The 18,396-nt window shown below is 38.1% G+C and overlaps 3 protein-coding genes and 1 long non-coding RNA gene across 13 annotated transcripts; 2 read left to right on the plus strand and 2 right to left on the minus strand.

The window, feature by feature from the left end:
• Nucleotides 1-3,951: 3,951 nt before the first annotated feature.
• LOC130943842 (leucine-rich repeat extensin-like protein 6) lies at nucleotides 3,952-4,785 on the minus strand. Its single transcript, XM_057871885.1, has one exon. It carries the CDS (start codon nucleotides 4,683-4,685, stop codon nucleotides 4,188-4,190), a length of 498 nt encoding a protein of 165 aa, XP_057727868.1. The 5' UTR covers nucleotides 4,686-4,785; the 3' UTR covers nucleotides 3,952-4,187.
• Nucleotides 4,786-7,760: 2,975 nt separating this feature from the next.
• LOC130969782 (uncharacterized) lies at nucleotides 7,761-8,298 on the minus strand. Its single transcript, XR_009081919.1, has 3 exons — nucleotides 8,266-8,298; nucleotides 8,063-8,131; nucleotides 7,761-7,982 (listed from the first exon to the last, which is right to left on the minus strand). It is a non-coding gene; the product is annotated as an uncharacterized LOC130969782 (long non-coding RNA).
• Nucleotides 8,214-15,862, plus strand: LOC130969719 (ADP,ATP carrier protein ER-ANT1-like). 10 transcript variants are annotated; one of them, XM_057895586.1, is made up of 7 exons: nucleotides 8,214-8,605; nucleotides 8,680-8,975; nucleotides 9,113-9,508; nucleotides 10,707-11,617; nucleotides 13,657-13,942; nucleotides 14,652-15,023; nucleotides 15,362-15,862. In XM_057895586.1, exons 5-7 carry the CDS (start codon nucleotides 13,679-13,681, stop codon nucleotides 15,635-15,637), a joined length of 912 nt encoding a protein of 303 aa, XP_057751569.1. In that variant the 5' UTR covers nucleotides 8,214-8,605; nucleotides 8,680-8,975; nucleotides 9,113-9,508; nucleotides 10,707-11,617; nucleotides 13,657-13,678; the 3' UTR covers nucleotides 15,638-15,862. The 10 variants fall into 10 exon arrangements, with proteins under 10 accessions (XP_057751569.1, XP_057751608.1, XP_057751634.1 ...); XM_057895625.1 differs by having other exon boundaries at nucleotides 13,662-13,942; XM_057895651.1 differs by lacking the exon at nucleotides 10,707-11,617 and adding an exon at nucleotides 15,207-15,260 and having other exon boundaries at nucleotides 13,662-13,942; nucleotides 15,362-15,600.
• Nucleotides 15,863-16,038: 176 nt separating this feature from the next.
• LOC130969774 (uncharacterized) lies at nucleotides 16,039-16,910 on the plus strand. Its single transcript, XM_057895662.1, is given in 1 exon segment — nucleotides 16,039-16,910. A coding segment is annotated over 1 exon segment (318 nt). The 5' UTR covers nucleotides 16,039-16,158; the 3' UTR covers nucleotides 16,477-16,910.
• Nucleotides 16,911-18,396: the final 1,486 nt, after the last annotated feature.

The following is an 18,396-nucleotide window of genomic DNA, read 5'->3' on the forward strand; positions in this document are numbered from 1 at the left end:
TGAAGGAAGTGGATAAGGCTTCTGAGCTGATCCAAATAGAAATACGTTTTCAATTTTTTTATTTTTTGTCAAGGACCTTTTCAATTTTCAATTTTGTGTAATGTTGGCCAATATGGGCCATAGGTGGCCATTAAATACCCAATTCTGTTGGGCCTCAGCTAACCTGTAACTGATACTCAATTTTTTTATAACTCACTCTTGAAATGGAGAAGAATGCCGCCCCATAGATGTAAGTTCACCAATTAATGTAGTTTCCAATCTATTTATTATTTATAGGTTGAAGTAGGAGTGTGCATGGCCCAGCCCGAAGACCCGGTCCAGCCCCAAACACTTTAGGGGCTATTTTGGTGTGATTTCACTAGGTCTAGGGCCAGGTAAGGGTCTCAAAAATAGACCCGGTCATTATTTTGGGTCGGGTCCGGCCATGGCTCAGATCATCCGAACTCGGTTCGGTGGCCCGGTCATCATACACAATTAATATTTTGTGTTATTAGTGATGAATGATGGTTATTCTTATGTGGACTTTAAGTATTGTAAACCTTAATATTTTATGTTATTAGTTATTATAAGAATATAAGTTAATATTTTATGTTTAAAATGCTTAAGATTTTAGACTAATGCATAATATTGTTTTATTTGTATTGATTCAAATATTTGGTGTTATTAGACAATATTAGTATTGATTATGGTTATGCTTTAATTTTAGAGAAGAGTTGATTCTTGTTATATTTTTTAAGTAAATTTTACCATGTAAAATAATGGTTAGAGTCTTGGGAATTTGGATATTTTCACATGCTAGCTTATAAGAAGGCATCAAGGTAATGTAATATTAACGGCCCGATTTTTACCCGGTATATTTGTGGCCCGAAGGTGTATAGATTTCATCGGGTCTAGGGACGGGTTCGGGTCTAATAAATAGGCCCTGTATATATTTCGGGTCGGATTTGGGTCACATCAAATCCAGTTTCACCCGATCTATGCACACCCCTAGGTTGAAGGTGAACAAAGACACAGCTTTCTAAAGGGATTCAAGCATGGTAGAGGTAGCAGCTATAGTCAGAGACTTGCAAAGAAAAGACATCATTGGGACAACAGCAACATTCAGGACAACATCAGCATTAGCAGCAGAAGCTCAAGCATACAGAGAGACACTCATACTCATTAAAAATCTACAAATTACCAATTGCATAATTGAAACATATTGCTTACCTCTGGTTCAAGCAATTAAGGCAAAAATGCCTATAGCGGAAGCAGATACAATCATCCAAGACATTCTCCAACTGCTGGATGAGGCTCCGGATGTGGGAGCTACCTAGACTCCAAGAGAAGGCAACAAATTAGCTCACCAACTGGCGGCGATGGCAGCGAGGAATCAACTACGGAGACAGTGGACAATTAATCCACCTATTCAAGTCATGAATACAATCAGAACAGAAGTGGGATTCACAATACTTCAACATAATCAGGGTATACAGAATCAAGTCAATGATGTTTCAGTTTCAACCAGCCATCAATGATTTCAAATAGAATAGGAGTTACTTGGGAGGGTGGAAATTGAAACCTGAGACAGGCAAGAAATTGAAGGGGAGGAGCGATTTCGACCCACAACAATGCACCAACCTACCAATGATACCCACAAAGAAATAATTGACATAGAAAATAGGGGCCGAGGTGGGGGCGTCGAGGGACTTACTGCTTTGTGGAAGGTGCGGAGGCAGAGAAGTGGCAGGGACCATCACAATACATAAACACTGGGAGCTTCAGGGCAGACCCAATTGCAGACTAAGGAAAGCGGAGTGGTTCGCAGTCTGGCGTATGGTGGGAGGAAGCGGGTTGCAGGTATAGGAGTTGACCTTGATAGCAATGAGTATGATTCGCATTTTTCGATAGGTGCATCTTCAGCGCGGTGCAGCGGTGGCCGAATTCTAAAGGAAAACCTTCAGTTTCGGGTGGTCAGCGGCTTCGAGGAAGGTGGCTCTCGGCTTCAGGTCCATGCACCAAGCCTCAGGCATTTTAAAGGAAGCTCTGGTAACAATGGGAGATCCCTGAGAGAATGAGGACGAAAAAGATAAGACTAAGTTCCAGTAGGGTTAGGCTTCTAGTGGGTTGGGTTGCGGGGCGAATAGGTTCTGTTTGTTTGGCCGGGTCAGTTTTCTGGCCCAAGGCCACGTCCAAATAAAAAAATCTATTTATTATTTAAGTTGGCTTTGGTTCGGATCGTTTTTTCTGAATCGGTCACATCCAAAAAAAAAGAAAAAAAATTGAAAATTCACAGTGATGTAAAGTTAATAGTTTAAGGTTCAAATTTTGTCTTATGTATGTAATAATTTATTGACAGCAAATCATTAACTGAAATTTTGATCTGTCATAAACTGATAGCAGAAAGACAAAAAAAATTAATAATTAAAAATTATTAAATAATAATTTAATTAAATATGTTAAATTATTTAACAATTTTTAACTATTAATTTTATATGAAGTTATTTTATAGAAAGATTTTTAAAAATGAATTCTCTCCAATTTTTTCAACACTTAAAAAAATACGTGAAATCAAAATTAAATATAAAAAAAAATAATAAAGGATAAAAAATTATAATTGACACAATCCAGTTTTTTTTGTTTATGAGAGATGATCCACTCTCATAACTTGATCTCCACCAACAAATATATTTTGGAGCAAAATAAAAAGAAGTAAAGAGAAGAGAAAAGGACAACCCGACAAGTGTTGGATTATAAATCTTGAAATGTCAAAGGAAAAAAAAGAACTCGAAATCCAATGAAACTATATATTAAAATTCACGAAACATTTTAACTGCAAGTGTCTTAATGTAGTTTGATTCAATTTATTTATTGAAGATCACATATACAGCGTGAGCTTGTGAGTAACATTTATGTTTGGTCTCCGTTGATGAATTACAAGTTCGAGGACAATAATGTCCATGCATGAGATGGGAAGAGTGAACACCTATTCTATATAAGGGACCACCGACCAAGCTTTAGCTTATTTGGAAGTAGTGTCAATAAGAAATTTGGATCGCAAGGCAGGGTTGGGGACCCATGTTCTGCGTCACAATTTATATGTATACCTTGTATGCCTTCCAGCTAATTAATTCCTACCAACGTTTATCCACAATTTTTTTTTATTTCTTTCTTATAATCAAACAAGAAGTAGAAGAGTGCAACGTTTTTTCTGAATAATTTAAATAATAAATTAAAAAAAAAGTTAATTTTAATTTTAAATTAATTAAATTTATTTATATTTAATAAATCTAAAATATAATTTATTATTCACGTTATTCATAATCTCTGTTAGTAGACTTGATAATCAAAAGTAGGAATTTTTGTGATGGTGATCATATTACCCTTACCGTGCAATAATTAAGAGCCAATAAACAACTGTTGAATGCTTCATCTTTTTTTTTTGTGAAGGCAAAAACGAAGATAGTACAGCAAGTGCAAGCGTGACTGCACAGTGGAGAAACGAGAAACGGTTGGAATTTGGAAGGAAGCAATATTAAAAGTGCAATACGAATAATGTTCATGATGTGTAGAATGTTATTTTGCATATGGATAGTTATTATTTGAAGAGAAAGGAGTTGGTGAAGCTACTTATGCACGCATTTACTCAAAGTCTGCATCTTCAAAGGTATTGACTCAAAAATAGCAAAATATAATTGGAACGTTAAGGAATAGTATAGTAGGGTCTATTATGTGCGCCTACTTAAAACGGTTTAACGGTTCAAGTGTTCAACATCCACCTTATTTCAGAGTAGCATGCATAAGGCATATCGTTATAGAATCATAGAGAATAGGTTGCGCAATGCCCATTTAGCAGAATTGGAATCAAATCGCTATCCTCTTGTCTGATTTATTATCATTAATTACTTGAGACTAGAGACATCAAAGACATGTGATACATACTATTACTAATTCACTAAGTCATAGATAATATAATTGTGAACAAATTGCAGCTCAATCATATTGTACATACTACATACATAATATTGCAATTAGAAAGAAAGAAGCATGATTACAGCGAGGAGCATCTGATGATGTCATGGGTTCAGAGAAGGGCAAATTGGGAATTTCAGCTGCTTCCAACTTGCAATTTTCAACTCCGATCCCTCATTTTTATGCCAACTTTCATAAGCCTGCAAATATCTGCATTATTATTTCCACCATTTTTATCAGAGCAATAACATCACCGCACCCGCCAATACCGACCACGATCCCCTCCGAGGTGCCGCCGTAGAAGTTGACGCCGGCGGAGGGTTGTAGTAGTAGAAAGGAAAATACGGTACAATTGGATTCGGCGGCGGGGGCATCGGGTAGTTTCTGTTGCTGGGCGGAGGATAGTAGTAGATTCCGCCGCCTCCGCCTCCGCCTCCACCTCCAGAAGACGCCGGAGGAGGCGGTGATGAGTACACATACTGAGCAGGTGGCGGAGGAGAGTAGTAGTAATAAGTACCGGCGGAGGAAGGAGGGGGAGGGCAGTTGTTGGTGGAGGCAGGTGGCGGCGGCGAGGGTGGAGGCGGTGAATGAGGTTGGTTGCATGGGTTGTTGCAGGTGGAGCACTGCATACACTGGATCTGCTCGCGAGACGTAGCTTTTAGGTGTTGATCTGACATTGCGACACGCAAGAGAAGTGCGTTAAGGAGGAACACTGCCACTAGACTCCACCTCATTGCTGAAGAAGAAGAAGGAGAAGAAGAAGAGAAAGAGACAAGTAAAGTGGAGTGGAGTAGTACTAATAAGAAGAAAAAGCCTAAAAGTGTGGCTACTCAATTCAAATACTGTTTCTTCTAATGTGCTGGACCTCCCCCTTATCTTTTAAGCTAACACATCACATCCTTTTTTTTTTGTTTTTAATTAAGGTGACTGTTAACACAGTATTCAATTAAATTATTTAATATACATAGTATAGGTTAATATTTTGAGATGAACAATATGTAATTTTTTATTAATGATGCAACCCTTTGCTCCATACTTTGGTTATGTAAACTTGCTTGTTCCCCTTAGTACTTAAAATGTAGAATGCGTAATGGCATTGACATAAGGAAGAGAGTAGAGAGACGCGTGGTCCACGTGGTTCTTTTGCCGTTGGATGACCTTCACTAAACTCTAATCATGTGTCGTATAGTGTAAAATACATTTTCATTTTGAATTTCCTGTAACTTGACAAAATAACCTCTCTTTAATTTGTTTCAAGTTAACCAACAACAAAAACTTGCTGCTGCTCCCATCTGTCAAAATAATTCCACTTGCTATGAGATCTTCCATTCGATACAATGAAATATACAATACTCAGTGGCCGATATTAAAATCATCACACTATTGGAAATCCTTGTGTGACAAACAGTCAAACGATAAGAAACTATTAATAATAATTAATAAGCAAAGCCACTGAACTACCTTTTACGGTTCTAATCAAAATATATAAACAGGGCATGCACGCATACTGCTTAAACAGCTATCAAATCATCTTCAGTTCTTTCAGATTTGGGATATTAATCACTCGAGTTCAACGGACACCATATTTGGGTTTGGACAACCTAGAACAGAAGACGGTTTTAGAATAAAGAAGGGGAAAGCAAGACAGAGATAATGATGGTAGAATTTCACAGGAAAATGGTACCATCATTCAGACAGTGAAGATAGGCTCGAGAGAAAAGTTAGTGAGAGAAGACAGAAAATAAAAGGTGGTTGCAATAATAGTTCAAGGTCAATTAGGGCCATAGCATAAACGTAACGTTTTTTTTTTTGCATGCTTAGCTAGAAGGCCCAGATAAAGCCACTCAACTACTTCCCATCATTTTGGGCCTCAATCTATTCCATTCCCGTAAAAAAAAAGAATGGTGTTTGTAGCCCATGAATCCATGATAACGTAGGCGCTGCCTTAGGTCACACTTCCATAATTGGAATTCGATTCAAGACGTTCGTGCCCAGTGAAATGATACTTTTGGAAGTGATATAATCATATAAAGACGTGCCCGCATCATAAGCCGCGGATTTTTAATCTATGTATGACATGGTTTTCTTGGGTTGTCTACTTCTCTTGGTGGAGTTGGCATAATCATACATTCATACCATTTGATCATTTGTATTATGACAAGAGTGAACATAATAAAATGGCCATGGATTTCTTACTCCTACTTTTTTGTAGGAGTATAATAAACCATCATTAAAAAATATAAAATATACCTTTTTTTTTTAAATAACTAATTAGATTTTGATCCTTTAAATTTTTTATGTTTTAACTTTTTTTTTTCTTTTTAATTTCAGATTAGAAGTATTCAGAGAAGAGAAGCATGTCTGTTAAGTTTTTCATCCAATTTCAATTTCTGCCATTCTTTCATCCTCTTCTTCTGCTAATCTAGTTCACATATCCTCGCCGCCGCAACACGCCTCCGCCGCCGCCGTAACCTGCTGCCGCCGCCGCGCAAGACACTTCCGTTGCCGCCACGCAAGACTCTGCCTCAATGCTTGGAGGTTAGTTAATCATTATGCATTTTCAATTCATCATTTCGTATGCTTTTTTCTTTGTTCTTTCAACTGTTACTTCTTCAATCTCTTTGACCCCCTCTCTGACTTTGACATCCACACACACACACTTTCTATGTTATAAATGGTTAACACATGTTGTGGTTGTTGTTGGTGGTGGTAATGGTGGTGTTTCTCATGTCAACTCTCTCTACTTGCTACTATATTTATTAGTTTTCGGTGTTTTTATTGGCTTATTCATATGGTAGTTGTAACCTCGGCAGAGTAACACGGAACAAAAATCATGTTTCATTCGGCGAGTGTTCAACAAGAACATGGTCTTGTCCATGATTTTATATCCCATATTGATCGATTTGTCTTTGCTTCCAGGTTCTTCTCCTTTGGCTCTGATAATTATACTTTAGCTTTATCAAATTACTTGCACTTCAATGTCACAAAGCAAAGTGTGTGTTCTGCTTCTTCTCTTAGCTTGAAACTTGGAGACAGAGGGAATTCGAATTTGAATTTCAGGAGGTCTTTTAATGATTTCAACACAGCTATTAGGTTCCACACTCAGAAATTGCCAATTGAATTTGATTCTCCCAACCTTGATTCTGGGGATAACAGTGATGATATTGCTATACTACTCAGTACTATACTACTCAGTAGTTAAGAGGAATGTTATTACCATGAAAATGAAACAAAATTGAGTGTAAAGGCCAATCAAATCTGAACTTTGCTAGTTGAGGTTTGTACTATTGTTATGGCTTGATGCTAGTTTATGGCGAATCATTTCATGGTTCTTTTGCCTTCAGGTAGTGATTGCCAAGAAGAGTTCACACAGCTAGTAAAGAGTCGAAATTCATCCCAAAAGGACATCGGGTGGAGTGAGGGGCTCATTCGGTAGTGGTAGTGATTGCTAATTCATAGTAGGGTAAATCGAATTAGGGACTTTGCTTTGCATTCTCTTTGGTGTATCATTGAATTGACTCTGAGCTGGACCAAAATCCATGTCATTGACACCCATTTTTAAGATAATATTTGCGGCATTACACTTTTTTGGTGGATCCAAAATGTTCTAGAAGTTTAATTCTGTTGTCCATTGAATAGAATCATGTATATTGCATTATCTGGTTTGCATATATTGGGAGCTGCAGCATTCTTTGGCTATAGCTAGTCTGTCGGTTTGTGGCAGTCAAAGCCTCTATTTGCAGTTCTTTGTTATCCAATTCTCTTATGCTATAGTTACATTAGGTTAACCTTTAACCTTTAGTCACCTCCTTCACAATCAACAAACACCGTTTTGCACAATGGATTGCCATCCTTTGTGTTAACACTTTCCTCATTCCCTTGTGTTTCAGACCTTTTGGCTCAGCCTAGTGTGCTCCGTGCATCACCCGAAATTGTTATAATGTGAAGCATTTGCTTTTTTATTGAAAAAAATCAGGGCGAAATTCCAGTTGCCCTCCCTACATGAACTAATGAAAAAAATCAGCAAAAAGCTATCATGTCAAAGTTAGTTTAGTCATTAACTTCCAAACAATTTCATTGAAAATTAAAAATAAAACAGAAAGTACTCTACCAGCCCATGAATGCTTTGTTGAGTTCCAAAAAACCCATCATGGCTAGGAGCCATAGAATTCAAGGGACCCTACAAGGATATAGATGTCAACTTATAATTGTATATTCCAATCTATTTAAATAATTGTATATTCCAAGGGTTACCAGATGAATTCAGTTACCAAATGCCAAAGCTAATCAATCGGTGGGCAAAGCAGCTCTTACCTTCGACTCACAAGCACGGCGGATGACGAGCACGACGAGGGACGGCGGGCAGAGCGCTACTGAACATAGTAATCACGATGACGGGTCGAGGCACCACCACTACGCGACTACGACGAAGAATGGCGATTGGCCAATGGGGAGATGACCTTGACCACGACGAACAGTCACAGATCTCGAGTGCCACTGACAGCCACAGTGACAAGACTAGAGGCGGCGGTTGCGTTGGAGGAAGCTCGAGTTTGCTTTCACGAGAGGAGAATAGTGACTTGAAGACTCGACCTGCATCTGTTTCAACCATTTCTTTTTTGGAACGACCAATGGGTCGCACTATTGTACAGATGTAAGCTCATACAGATTTACAGATATTCCATTTCCGTGCATTTGCTGTTGACGCGTGTTGTCTTCCTTTTGCAGAATGGAGCAGGTTGTCAGCAAGTTGCAGGCGCTCATGGAATGGTCGGCCGAGCCGAGTTGGTAGCGTGAATTGGCACGGGATCTCATTGTGCTGGGTTCCGTAGGCGCCTGCTTCACAAGTTGGGCCTTATTAGATAGGATTTTTATGGTGTGGAGCCTGGAGGAACGCACGATAATTGTTATTTTCTGAGACAGAAATAGAAAAAGAGAGAGAAAGGAGAAGGATATTCGATTTCCAACTTGTCCATCTCCGTTTGTCACACAACAACCGCACTTTCTTTTGTTCCGCCCGAACTGTAATTCGTTCTTCTTCTTTTTCTTTTTCTCTCTTCCTTTTCTCTAAATTTTGAACTTATTGATTCTACAATCGAACTTTTCCTTTACAAATTACCCAATTTGCCACCCGTTGTTCTAATCGATCGCTTTGTATCAGACGTTGCCAAGCATACTTGGGGATTAAAGGGCTCCACTTTCCCAATTGGCTCGTTCAGTCACTCTTCTATCACTCTCACTCTCTCAATGTTCTGACCTCTGCCGTCCGCCATTCGCTGCCGGTCGTCTGCATCTCCTTCGTCTGCTCGGCTACGCGCATAGCCGCACGTCGCTCTCTACTTTCTGCTCTGCTTCTCCGTACTCTCACAGTCTCGCTCTCTGTTCTGCTTTGATGCACGTCGAGTCTCTGCCACCGTTCGTCGTGTCCTCTACCGTCGTTCGTTCGCGCACAGCCGGACACGTCTGGACATCCCTGCACGACTGCGCCGCTTCTCTGCCTGCACGACTATGTCGCTTCTCTACCTGCATGATTGCGCCGCTTCTCTGCTCAATTCAGGTATGTTTTATAAGAAAAATTTTATTGTTGTTACTTGAGTTTGTTACTGACTTACTGCATTCTTTAGTTGTTAGTTGTTACTGACTTCAATTTTTTAGTTGAATGTCTAAATTCTGATCATTGTTAATTCATTTTTCATAATTGTAATCTGTAAAGGGAAAATGGTTGAATTTATTTTAGTTTTGTTGGAGAATGATGTTGATTTATGTCATTGAAAGCTATTGCAGTTGCAAATTTAGTAAATTACAGTGTTATTGTGCGTGTTAACAAGGTTCTGAAAACCGGACTGGACTGGCCGGTTCGATCGGGTTAACCGGGAACCGGTCATCTGGCTGGTCCGATTGACTCCAAAAACCGTTTGGCAAAAAAATCGGTTAAAAAATTGGTCAAACCGACGGTTAACCGGCTGAACCGGACAGGTTTTCTAAAGCCCCAGTTCTCCCCCTTCAGCATCAAAACACTGTCGTTTTGATGAAGGAAAAATGAAAAAAAATAAAACCCACCCCCCAAACAGCGTAACACCCTGCCCCTCTCTCTTCTCTCTTACTCTCACACCAAAACGAATCCGTAATTTCACCTAACTACGCTACCGTCATCCCCCAGCCACCGCCACTCTTCTCTTCATCACCGTCTCTGTGCTTGTCGTGAAGCCCCACCAGCAACCGTCATCCCAGCCCGCCTTTGTGATCGTCGTCGTCGACAGTGACAGAGGGTTCCATCATCATCGCCGTCCTCGATCCTCTTCTCCTCTACATCACGCGAACGGTTACTCAATCCTCTTCAAGCGCGTCCTCTCCTCCGTTAATCTCTGCTCGGAGACTCGCCTGGAATCTCTGCTCGGGGCCTCACCGTCGCAAACTGATCCTCTTTTGAGCTCACTGTTACCGCCGTTCCTCCCTCTGTGTCTCTAGTAAGCCGCTGCTTCTTCAGTTTCGATTTTTAAGATTCTGGCTTCTGACTTGATTTTTTTACTAGATTCTGAGTTGGGATTGTGTTCTGAGTTAGGTTGTTGCTTAATGTGATTCTGAATTTAGTTTGGATTGTTTCACTTAGTTTTTCTGTTTCTGGATTTTTTTTGATTTGGAGGTTGAGTTGTCTGTATTCTGAGTTTTTGTTGTTGAAAAGCATTGATTTTGTTGAACCTAGTTAGGATTTGGTTAGTTATAAGAGGCTTGTTGCATTCTAATGGCGATTTCAGGTAGCTGCCAAGTGTCGAGATTTAGGAGCACGCAGTGGTCTTCCATATCGTGTTGATGACCTACGCATGGTTCCTTCCTGCAGTAGATTTTCTTAGAGTTATGCTTTTTTCCACAATCAGAGATTTCATCAATATGTTTTTTAATTGAATTGTATATTAGCAACCCAAAAAGGATAATTGAATTGTATATTAAGTAAGGTTCTGAAAATGGGATCGGACCGACCGATTCGATCGGATTAACTGGGAACCGGTCATCTAACTAGTCCGGCTGATCTCTAAAACTGTTCTACAAAAAACCGGTTAAAAACCGACGGCTGAACCGGTGGTTAACCGGCAAACCGGCCGGATTTTTCCAAGTACCGGTTCACTGATCCAACAATCAAAACGGCGCCGTTTTGATTACAGAGGAAAAAACAAAAATCCAATGCTGAGTTATCCCCTTTCTTTCTCTTAACAAACACACCCCTCACCAGATTCTCCTAAACGGCGAAACCCTATCAGAGCCACCATCACCATCTCCCCTTTCATTCTGCTCTTCTCCTCGCGTCGCCAGAAGCTAAGGTCGGTTTGGGGCTGTTGTTGGCATCGCCGTTTTCTGTCCGAGCTCTCTTTGTCGCTGCTTCTTTGCTCTTCACCGTTGGTCGTCGCCGCTTCTCCACTACTCGCCGTGGGTCGTCACTGCTTCTCCCCTCCTTGCCGTGCGTCGTTTCTGCTTCTCACCTCCTCGTCGTTTTTGTCTGTGGCCCCTTCTAGTCTCCCCGCCAGTCTTGTCGTTGCTACCTCTCTGCTCCGCACCGTGTCTCACCGTCGTTGCTTCTCTGTTTCACGTTACCAAAATTCCCAATTTGAATTTCTCTGTCTCGTTGTCTCTATGCTGTCTTTTCCTCTCCTTCGCTGGCAATCCAGATAACGTAAAACCTCCCCTTTATCCTCTTCAATAATGTTCGATTTGTTGTAATTGTATTACATTGTTTTCTTCTTTATTTTGTTCTGAATATACATAAAATATATTATTGATGATTCTGCTGAGTTTTGAGATATTCATTTCTGAAGTTTTATTTGATTTCAGTCAGTTGATGTTGAATTAATTCTGCTGAGATTGAGTTATAAATTTATTTATTTTTAAGTTTAATTTATTAATTATGCTGAGATTATATTTCTTGAGATTGATATTGAATTAATTCTACTGAATTGAGTTATAAATCCAATCTGTTTTACTTGTTATTTTGGTAAATTGTTATTTTGTTGTCATTGATTCAAAAGAGAAACATTGCTACAATTCTGCATTGGATTTACCATATGGCTTTAAAATAAGGGTTGGATGAAGTTCAGCCAAGGAGATAGTTTACTCATAGGAAAAAAGAATGAAGTTAAGAAGTAAAGAACAACAAGATTACCTAATTTATGAAAATGGAAAATTCAGGAATGGAAACCTAATTTATAAAGGTTATTCATGCTTTTATATTGTGTTTTTTTGTTTAGTTAACGTAATTGTTCAGCTTTTGTGTATTCTGAGCTTCTTACTGTGCTGTAGAATTGCTTCTTCTTGTTCAAATTGAAAACTATACTGATTTCTTTTTCTCCCTGCACCATACTAAAATTTTGGGCCTCAAATTTAGGTAGCCTATAATGGATGATTATCTTCTGTTATATCTGGAACTGATATTGTTTGACCAAGCTTAGAAGTTGCTAATGTATTATATATACATGAAGATTGAGAAACTTAGATGAAAGAACCAAGCTTCCACCAATTTTAATTCATACAATGCTTTAATTGCTCTGCACCTTATCTCGCAATATATGCCACTTTGAATTTTTAATAATTTTATGTTATATTTAACTAAACCGGTTCAACCACAGTTCGACCTCGGTTGAATTATTGAACCATTAAACCAGTTACTTGACCGGTTCATTGACCGGTCCGGTTCTTGCAACCTTGATATTAAGAGAATTGACGTTGAATAATTAGCCTCGACTTGACAATGTTGCCTACAAGATCTTTAATTTCTAGCGGTTTGAGTGGAAATTCTTTGTCTCGTTTAGTTGTTTTAAAGTCATCAATAAATTTAGTGAAAATTAAGCCATTTAATTTTCAATTTAACTCGATCAGAATACTATCAATGAATTTTTCATCTTCAATTTTATTATATCTTAAATTTTTATATACTAATGGATATTTTATAGTAATATGTATTACTCTCTAATGGTCATAATCATAATAATATATTCTTTGAAGAACAATATTTAAAATTGTGAAATTGTGAACCTTTAATACTAAATTATGAATAATTTATTATGTAAAATTGTAAAAATTTGAATTTTATTAAGTTAGAAATGATTGAATTTATATATTTAAAGTTTTATATATAGGTTTTTTATTAATTTTATTTAATATTTAATTAAACCAGTTGAACTCCGGTTGAACCCCGGTTGAACCTTTGAACCAGTGAATCAGTCACTCTACCGGTCCATTGACCGGTCCGGTTCTCGTAACCTTGGTTCTAAAGTACTTGTTATAATTGTAGTACTATTTTAATTTATTATGTGTTTTGAGGTTGAAATTGTTAATTTTGAATGCGTATATTTGAGTAAATATATATATTATATATGATATATACATATTTTTTTAAAAAAAATTGTAATAGGTAAACTCTTACAAGTCTATGAGTCGAGTCTAGGTCAGTTTCACGAGTTTATTTAGACTCGCGAGTTTGACAATCTTGAGTGCAAGATATTAAAGGCTTCATTCCACTTTGGTGTGCTTGATGAATGCAACTTCCATGTTATTGGTAATCCTAAATTTTTCAACCATTTTGCTTTCCATTCTACTTGCTCATTCTTCTCTCGTGAAATTCATCCTGTTTTTGCTCTAGGAATGTATGTAATAGTTTAATGCTTTGAGATTTTATCTTTCTTGTTATTCTGTTTTTATTTTCTTTACACCTTTCAGATCAGACAGAAGAGGGGGAAAAATGGTGAAATCATCACAATATGAAAGATTTTCAAAGGATTTTGTAATGGGAGGGGTAGCAGCAATCATATCGAAGAGTGCCGCGGCACCAATCGAGAGAGTGAAGCTTCTATTGCAAAACCAAGCTGAAATGATTAAAAGAGGGCAACTCAAGAAACCATACATGGGTGTGTGTGATGGATTTAAGAGGGTGTTTGCAGAAGAGGGTGTCATTGCCTTTTGGAGAGGTAACCAGGCCAATGTCATCCGATACTTCCCTACACAGGTGAGTTATTCACTTCATTGACATCTTGATTGGTATTAGACAACTCTAGACCCTTCTCAAGTTTGTGAAGTAAATAGGTCATGGCTCATTGTAATCTTTTACAGTTTTTATTGCTTTTCCATGTATCTCTTAGTAATATAGATAAAATAAGGAAGTGGAAATAGAAAACATAGCATGGATCTGGCATGTGCTGCATTTGTATCCATCCTGTATTGAGTTCGGTCTGCACAAGCATCTCGCATTAATGCAGGGACCGGGAAAGGGCCACATCCAAAGGGTGTAATGTACGCAGTTTAACATGATAATTACATTAGTAGCTGTTTCCACGCTTGAACCCGTGACCTTAAGATCACACGGAGACAACTCTATCATTGCTCTAAGAGGAAATATGTTATTCTATTGCATTTTGGTGGGATGATGCAAATATGTGTTGTAATAGCCAATCTCATTTTTCTGAAATGTGTCCAGTTTGTTTGCAATTAACATTGGAAGCCTTCTATCTTCTATGTGCTTTTATTGTCAATGCATGTCTAATAGCATCAGCAAGGTATTGGCACTAAAATAAAATAATGGTCAATACATATGGAAGACTATTTGTTTTTACTGTTGTATATTCCCATCAAAAATGTGATTGTGTATCAACTTTCAAATAATGGTTTTCTGTGTTTGTTTGAAATAATGTTTGAGCAAACAGTTGATTGGTCTATAGGCTTTCAATTTTGCATTCAAAGGTTACTTCAAAAGCATTTTTGGGCAATCCAAAGAGAGAGATGGGTACATTAAGTGGTTTGCTGGAAATGTGGCTTCAGGAAGTGCCGCGGGAGCAACTACTTCACTGCTTCTTTATCATTTAGATTATGCACGAACCCGATTGGGCACTGATGCATTGGAGTGCCGTGCTACCGGTCAGCGCCAGTTTAAGGGGCTAGTTGATGTGTACCGTAAAACCTTGTTAAGTGATGGAGTTGTTGGCTTGTACAGGGGATTTGGGGTGTCAATAGTGGGAATCACAATGTACCGAGGGATGTACTTCGGGATCTATGACACCGTGAAGCCTATCATTTTAGTTGGGCCTTTCGAGGTAAGAAGTACTTATATTTTTGAAGGAGGGCTCAATGTTTCACAATGAATAGGAAAAGTTGTAGTTGGTACTTGATGCTTTAACTGAAAATTCTTATGGTATCTTGACAAGTAGTCTGTTTAGTCTGTTTCAGTTTCACAATAATATGTGGGCCCAACGTTGAAGTGACCCTTGATTATGCAGGTTTCCATGATCAAACCCTTGAGTTTGAGTATTCATCTTCAGGACATTTAGCAAGTCAGATAACAGTATTTCAGATGACTAGTCACTTAGCACTAGTTCAGTTCTTTGATGATCCTTCTTTCTAATCTGAGCCTTTCTCATTTATTTCTCCACAGGGAAATTTTTTTGCTAGTTTCTTCTTAGGTTGGAGCATTACAACATCAGCAGGGGTTTGTGCATATCCGTTCGACACACTGCGTCGGAGAATGATGCTAACATCTGGACAACCAAACAAGTATTATAACGCAAGGCATGCATTTCGTGAGATTGTTCGTCAAGAGGGTTTTTTAGCTCTATTCCGAGGTGTTACCGCAAATATGCTTCTTGGTGTCGCAGGAGCTGGGGTGCTTGCTGGATATGATCAGCTCAACTGCTTCTCATCTAGGCACTAGTATGCAGGTTCTGAGGGAGAGATACAATTTGAACCTAGAAAACCTATCTACCATTTAGCTTGACTTCAAAGTGCAATTCATTTATATTCTTGGCTGTGAATATTGTACATGGTCAGACATCCATTATTTTGTTACCACAATTCATTTACTTTTTATAGGAGATAAAATGATAGAAGATAAATATTAGCATATTGTTTATTCTGATATACGTACTCAATTTCTAAACCATAACCGTTGTGTATCGGATAGTATTTCAAGATTTTGACCGATGAGCTTATGAAATAAAATGAAGAGAATAAACCAAAGCGAGGCTGCCATTGATCAGGAAGTAAAAACTGTTATGATTTGGAAGATAAACAGCAACAAGTGGAATTGTACTACTGGAGCAAATAATTGAAGAATCTAAAGAGCTTAAAATTATTGATTAATGGTGCTTGGTGGTACATGTTCAGCTTTCATCTTCTTGGTCATCTTCAGGGGAGGCATCTTGGTACTGCTGATACTCTGCAACAAGATCGTTCATGTTGCTCTCTGCTTCGGTGAACTCCATCTCATCCATTCCTTCTCCAGTGTAGCAGTGCAAGAAGGCCTTTCTTCTGAACATGACAGGAAACTGCTCGCTCACTCTCCTGAACATCTCTTGTATGGAAGTTGAATTGCCAACAAAAGTGGAAGCCATGGGAAGGCCTTTGGGCGCAATATCACAGGCGCTCGATTTGACATTGTTGGGGATCCACTCCACAAAATATAAGGAGTTTTTGTTCTACACATTCAATATCTGTTCATCCACTTTCTTTGTGTTCATTTTCCCTCTGAATACTGCTGATGCTGTTAAGTAACGGCTATGACGTGGATGGGGATCCACTCCACAAAATATGAGGACTTTCTGTTCTGCACATTCAGTATCTGTTCATCCACTTCCTTTGTGTTCATTTTTCTTCTGAATACTGCTGACGCTGTTAAGTAACGGCTATGGCATGGATCAGCTGCACACATCATGTTCTTGGCATCCCACATCTGTTGTGTGAGTTCTGGGACAGAAAGCACGCGGTAGTTCTGTGACCCTCGAGATGTGAGGGGAGCAAAACCCACCATAAAGAAATGAAGGCGTGGAAATGGGATCAAGTTGACAGCTAGCTTCCTGAGGTCTGAGTTGAGCTGACCTGGGAATCTTAAGCAGCAAGTAACTCCACTCATTGTTGGAGATCTGAATCATTTCCTAGGTCAGCGAATGAGATTTGCAGCAGAGGAAGAGGAGGAGAGAATGGCAGGAATTGAAATTGGATGAAAAACCTAGCAGACATGCTTTCCTTCTCTGAATGCTTCTAATCTGAAAAAAAAGTTAAAAAATGAAAAATTTAAGAAATCAAAATCTAATTAATAATTTTTTCAAAAAAAATAAAGTATATTTTGTAATTATTTTAACGATGGTTAATTATACTCCTACAAAAAAGTAGGAGTAAAGAATTCATGGCCTTTTATGTATATATATGTTATGAAACGTTTGAGGCACAAAAGTTAAAGAAATAATTAAAACATTGTTGTGATAAGAATGAGTATGTGGATGCCATTTATTATGGGCGGCTCATGTTCTCAATGATGAATGCATTAAAGAAATTTGAAAATGTAAATCTTCCTTCCCCTATAAATAGAGAAGCAACTGAGGGACAATTACACACATCAATAAACAATTCTCTCTCTCTTTATGTTGCAATACTCCTTTCTCTCTCTTTATATTTCTTTATTTATATTTGTTACCTCTTATTTATTTATTTATTTAGTTATTTTATAACACGTTATCAGCACGAAGCTCTAACGAAATTTTAGGAAGACTTCAGGTAACAAATTTCTATTATGTCGAAACTCTTTCATCTTGAATATAATGCTTTTGATATATTTGGAAATAATTATTTATCATGGATATAGATGCTGAAATCCATCTTGATTCAATGGATCTTGGAGATACCATTGAGACTGAAAATAATACATCCCAGAAGGATAAAGCCAAAGCCATGATTTTTCTTCGTCATCATCTTGATGTATGATTGAAAAATAAATATTCCACATTAAAAGATCTTGGAGATCTGTGGAAAGACCTTGAAGAAAGGTACAATCATCAAAAGACGGTGATACCTTCTCAAGCCCGATATGTTAGAGAAAATTTTCTCGACCTTCTATGTCTCGAATGTGCTCATGCAACAGCAGTATCGAGAAAAAGAATTTAAAAATATTCTGAGTTAATTTCTTGCTTTCTTGTTGCTGAACGCAACAATGAGTTACTCTTAAAGAATCATGAAGCGCGCCCAGTTGGTGCCACCCCATTTCCTGAAGTAAATGCGGCAAATCATTACCCAAGAAGAGGTAAATGACAAGGTTTTAGTAGCAAGAAAAATTATGGAAGGAAAAGAAATTATGTTCACAAAGGATCTCACTAGAAGTGGGATAAAGAAAGAAATAATGGGCAAAGTAAATCAATTGAAGATAAATGCTTCCGTTGTGGTGGAAAGAGCCATTGGTCACGTACCTGTCGTACCCCAAGGCACCTAGTTGATCTTTATCAGGCATCCTTGAAAAAGGATGACAAAGGAAAGGAAACAAATTTTGTTTCAAATTATGAAAATTTCACCATTCATTATGATGTATCTACTTTCTTTAAGGATTCTGAAAGAAATATTGGCTATTTGATCAATGATGGAATAGTTTGATATGTGTATGTGTTTGTTAAGTATTCATGTGAATAATTTTACTGTGCATGTACT

The sequence above is a fragment of the Arachis stenosperma genome, chromosome 1, assembly GCF_014773155.1.
Source record: "Arachis stenosperma cultivar V10309 chromosome 1, arast.V10309.gnm1.PFL2, whole genome shotgun sequence".
Classification (NCBI taxonomy): Eukaryota; Viridiplantae; Streptophyta; class Magnoliopsida; order Fabales; family Fabaceae; genus Arachis; species Arachis stenosperma.